Consider the following 5,145-nt stretch of genomic DNA (forward strand, 5'->3'; position numbering starts at 1 on the left):
AGTTCGATTCGATTGTTGCACAGACAACAAACCGATTAGTTGGTATTATGTAAAAACTGAACAGATCGGTTCGATTGATTTTTAATTTAAAACGGAACCAAACCGAACTGATAATACCCCTACTAAGAGTCGAGGAGTATAAGTACCGAACCAATGCTAAACCAAAATTTACAACAATCGAATTAAAAAAAAAATCTTGGTCTTTTTATAAAACTGACCGGTTCGATTCAGTTTTCGATTGACTCAATGAAACCGAACCAAACTGAACGGAGGGTAAGCCTACTGTGATGAGGGTTTTACTATTTTGCCCCTTAACCTAGAAACAAAACCCTGGCCCTAACCTTAAGCGAGTCACGCTGCACCTCCCTCCCTCATTTTTTTTTGTTCTGAATTCCCATCCTCTTCCTCGATGTATGCTCTGAGAGAGTGAGCACTGAGCAGTCCATCCTCCATTCAACCATTCCTCCTCCTCCATCCTTCTCACGCAGGAGCAGTGGTGCCTTCGTCGTCGTGAGTCCCAACCGCAGCGCTCTTCTCCGTCGCAGCCGTAGCAGAGAGCGCCAGCTATCGTGGTAAACCGAGCCGCCCTCCCCTCGCCGAGCAATAGCAGAAGTTCAAGACCTCTCCTGCAACTCAACAATGTCTTCTTCGGAGGTCAGTATATTCACCAATTTTTGGAGTAAAATTTGTTGCTGTCACTGGTACTAATTTGTTGTTGCTGGTCCTAATTTTTTGTTGAGTAAAATTTATTGTTGTTGCTGGTCCTAATTTTTTATTTGATAATAATTCCTCATTTTTGGTTTGTTGTTGTTGTTGTTTGAGAACAGATTTTCGGTTAGAGCACTGATATAGTGATAGCTGTATCTGAATCTTTGTTAATTTGATGTTGTTGCTCCTAATCTGTTGTTGATGGTCCTAATTTTTAGTTTTCAGTAAAATTTGTTGTTATTGCTGGTCCTAATTTGTTGTTGGGATTTCTCATCTACTATACCTTCTTCGCCGGTGACTCTCTCTTCTCTTTGTGTGTGTGCTCTAATTTCTAAGCTGCAAGGTTTGTATGCAAATAGCAGAATATGGCAGAAGAGGAATCAAAACCATTGAACTTCATACCAGAGGTTATACTCAAGAAGCGAAAAAGCAACGAAGCATGGGCTCTTAGGAAAAAGGCTCAATTAGAACGCTCCAACTTCCAATCTAACAAGAACAAGGACGCTACCATAAAAAAGCCCGAGGATTTTGTTATTCAATATCGCAACATGGTAACTCCTATCTCTCTCTGTCTCTGCCAGAACATGATTCAGTCTATTTCTGAGTTGCGTGATTGTTGCTATAATCATTTGTAGGAGCTGGACCTTATTAGAATGAAGCGCAGAGTAAAGAGGAAACTTCCACAGCTGAACTCAGACTCCAAGCCCTTAATTGTCATTCGGATTCACGGGTGTGTACCTCTCTCATTGTCTCTCCTTTTTGGTTATGTGAATACAAGTAAGGAAGTGTTTGTATCATCCCTTTTGTTATTTTAGGAAAAATGATATGCATCCGAAAACAAGAAAAAATTTGTACAGCTTGGGGTTGAGAAGAGTATTCAATGCTGTCTTTTTGAAGCCATCAGATGGAGTGTTAGCCAAGTTGCAGAGGGTGGAACCATTTGTTACCTATGGGTAAGACCAACATTTTTCTAATTTGTTTTATAACTAGTTAAATATAAATATTTGTTATGGGGTGATTATGTTTCTAGCTGTCATTGGCAAGGTAGCTTTATGGAGCTTCCATAAAATTTGAAGTTGATTTGGTTTTTAGCTGTGGGGTTGTATGGAATTAGGAGTGTGTTTTGTGTTGGTACCGAACTATTAAATTTGGAATTATCACTTCAAGTTAACTGCAGTTGGTTGTATTATATCTTCCATCCTGGGGCTGAAACATTTACTATTGTATAATTGTATATTATGTAGTTTATTATGTCTTGATATGAATAGAATTTTTCGCTTCAATTGTAGGCATAGCAAGGTCAAATGAGTTACTTGATAACTTATATACGATATTTTGTGTTCCATATCTATTTGGTAGTTGCTTTTTTATGTTGAAGATATTTTGTACTGAAGATTTTAACTATTATTATACTACATAAGTTTTAGTTAATTATAAGTTGTTTTAATTTAACTTCAGACTTGAGAGCACGTAACTATGCTACATTGCTTGGGAGTGAACCTAAGATGCTCATGGGAGTCAGGACTACGTTAATGTAAATAAAACTAGAGAAAGTTTATTAGATGAATATGATTGAAATTTCCGTATGGATGTTTATGTATTGTTGATGTTAGATTGTTAGTTGGGCTTATCTGTGTTGAAGAATATATCTTCAAATAATGGCTTAGTGTTTACTTATTACGTATAGTATCGTAAGTAATGGTTTAGCGGATGATGTTAAAATTATTCTTGATTTCTTGAAAATCTGTTTCTTTTGTAGATACCCAAATCTTAAGAGCATAAAGGAGCTAATCTACAAGAAGGGGCACATGAAAATAGAGAAGCGGAAAGTTCCGTTGACAGATAATAACATTGTTGAGCAGGTAATATATGGTGTTCCTGGTTTAACTGTGATTTCCCCCTTCATTGTATCTGCGATTCATATTCTTTTATTTATAGGAATTGGGGAAGTATGGTATTGTATGCATAGAAGACATGGTGCATCAGATATATAATGTTGGTCCACACTTTAAGGAAGTTATCCAACTTATGTGGCCCTTCGAACTCAACAAACCAGTCGGAGGATTGACAGGATCAAAAACCCTTTTCAAGTATGGTGGAGACTCTGGGAATCGGGAGGATGTCATCAACGAATTAGTCTCTAAAATGAATTAACCTTGATCATATATATTGTATCAAAATTTTGATCATGTTTGTGATGCCCCTAGGAGGATCTTGGCTTCAAGTATCTCATTTTCTAGTTACTATTGATATTGATGTTCCCAGACAAATTAAGATATGTTACTCTTTCTTTTCTTTTGCCCTGGATTTTGATTACCAATTTTTTCGACTTAAATGGTGTTTCAATCTTAGAGAAGTAATATATTACTGATGATATTTCAATGTATTAGAACAAATAGATAATATCAAATGTAGATTTCATAATTAATGGTAAGTGCTGTTAGATTAATGCTGCATGTCTCATATCTTTTCTTCGGTCCTTATCTTATCAAATCCGGTTATCTTTAATTAAAAGTAATAAAAAAAAAATTTAGAAGACGAAATTTGAACTATGCTGGCTAATGAAACAAATATAAATAAATATTCAAATAACATACATTAGTTAATGTATTTTAATTTTGGATTTTTTAAATAAAATAAAAATTTTAATTTCAGAAAAACATTACTTTATCTTTATTTTTTAAGATCTATTTTTTTTCATTGGTAAAAGTTCGATCCCAGACCCTAGGCAAGCTGAGAGACTGAGACTTAGTATCATATTTGTTGGTTCAGAGATTGGCATAGTTGTCAGAACCGAATCGGTGATCGAATCGGTTAGGCTATTGAGTCACTGGTTCAATCGGTGGGTCACTGGTTGAACCGGTTAACCCGGTCCTACGTAAATAAAAAACAAAATATAGTAAAAAATTTAGAATTAAAAATTTAAAATATATATTTTTACTAATATTTTAAAAATATCTAGCTATTCTAAACAATATGGAACAGAAACAATAAGTATTTTGTTAATTTTACTCTATCATAAATACTTTTTATTTTGTTTTTATATTAAAATAAGTATTATTTTCGAATTTTAATAATTTATTAATTAGTTTATATCTATTATACTATTATATACTACAAGTATTTATTGAAAAATAATATTAATAGATATTATATAATTATGAAAAAAATAATAAGTGAGTTTATAATTACTGTTAAATAAAAATATAATTAATTTAAAAATGAGTGAGTTTATAATTAAAATTAAAATAAATTATTTACTGAAAGATATTAATATGTATTTTAATTTGCATATATGTTAGTGTGGATGTAGCTATTGGTACTAAAATTTATGTCTCTGTCTTCAAAATTTCATTATTTCAGTACCTCCAAAAAGTAGGGACACATGGGACTAAAATTTTTAGAGATGGAGACGAAAACTTTAATAAAAGTTTATACTTAAAATACCATCTTTTCAATTAATTCATTCTAATTTTATTCTTTGTGTAAATTAAATTAGAATTTCATTTTTGTTTCAATTTCTGTCTCCCATTTTGTACCAAATAAAATACTGAGATTTATTTCAATCTCTATCTCTTAGTCTCTGTCTCTCAATCTCAGTCTTTCTGTCTCTGTCTCTCTACTAAACGCTACCTAGGTGAACTTCATGCAACCCACCAAATTCGCACAGAAAAATTGGTTATAAACTTTTAAAGTGGAATCATACAATAATAGACATATAAAACTACCATATTCATACAATAAAAGCCAAACAGATTCATCAAATAACTATATAATAATAAACTAAACGTTTAAAATCTAACATAATCATACAAAAATATCCTTAGTTATATTTTTAATATAAAATTTATTAGTCTCTTTAGATATTATGTATCTATACATATATAATATAATATTATTAGTTTAAAGGATTATATCTATTCATCTCTTTTGTTGAAATATTTAAAGGTCATGTTTAGCCGTTGAAATTTCCCTACAGAAAATCAATGCATTCGTATGTATTACGCTTTAAATTAAAAAATTTTAAATAAACGTACTCTAGTCACTTTAAAGTTTTTTAATTTAAATAAACGTATTTATATTATTTTAAATAATTTTAAAATTAATACAAATAGATTTATTTAAAATTTTTAAATTAAATAAACAATACTCATTATTTTAAATAAACGTTATCGTATTATTTTTATTTAAGGAACCTCAGGTACCAAATATAGCTTTTAAGTATTTCAACAAAAGAGTTGAATGGATGCAATCCTTTAAAGTTTATACTAATAATATTACAGTATATATGTATAGATACAAAACTATACCTGAGCAATGCATGGGTTAGAAATATCTATCTATCAAATCACTTTATTATATGTAAATTTTACAAAGATTATTTTTCCATATTCTTAAAAATATTTGTAACACATTGATACAATAATAAAAAATGTT

At 31.1% G+C, this 5,145-nt stretch overlaps 1 protein-coding gene across 2 annotated transcripts; it reads left to right on the forward strand.

Annotated features, from left to right (window-relative positions):
* Window positions 1-359: 359 nt before the first annotated feature.
* LOC130939207 (60S ribosomal protein L7-1-like) lies at window positions 360-3,006 on the forward strand. Of its 2 annotated transcripts, none has more exons than XM_057867329.1 (6): window positions 360-654; window positions 1,045-1,259; window positions 1,344-1,438; window positions 1,524-1,661; window positions 2,468-2,570; window positions 2,647-3,006. In XM_057867329.1, exons 2-6 carry the CDS (start codon window positions 1,074-1,076, stop codon window positions 2,860-2,862), a joined length of 738 nt encoding a protein of 245 aa, XP_057723312.1. In that variant the 5' UTR covers window positions 360-654; window positions 1,045-1,073; the 3' UTR covers window positions 2,863-3,006. The 2 variants fall into 2 exon arrangements, with proteins under 2 accessions (XP_057723312.1, XP_057723311.1); XM_057867328.1 differs by having other exon boundaries at window positions 1,071-1,259.
* Window positions 3,007-5,145: the final 2,139 nt, after the last annotated feature.

The sequence above is a fragment of the Arachis stenosperma genome, chromosome 7 (assembly GCF_014773155.1).
Source record: "Arachis stenosperma cultivar V10309 chromosome 7, arast.V10309.gnm1.PFL2, whole genome shotgun sequence".
In the NCBI taxonomy this organism is placed as follows: Eukaryota; Viridiplantae; Streptophyta; class Magnoliopsida; order Fabales; family Fabaceae; genus Arachis; species Arachis stenosperma.

Bases quoted from the DNA above. Each gene is read 5' to 3' on its own strand.
- LOC130939207 (XM_057867328.1), top strand. The intron at 1,439-1,523 runs GTGTGTACCTCT...TTGTTATTTTAG, and splicing joins ATTGTCATTCGGATTCACGG to GAAAAATGATATGCATCCGA. The intron at 2,571-2,646 runs GTAATATATGGT...TTTTATTTATAG, and splicing joins ATAATAACATTGTTGAGCAG to GAATTGGGGAAGTATGGTAT.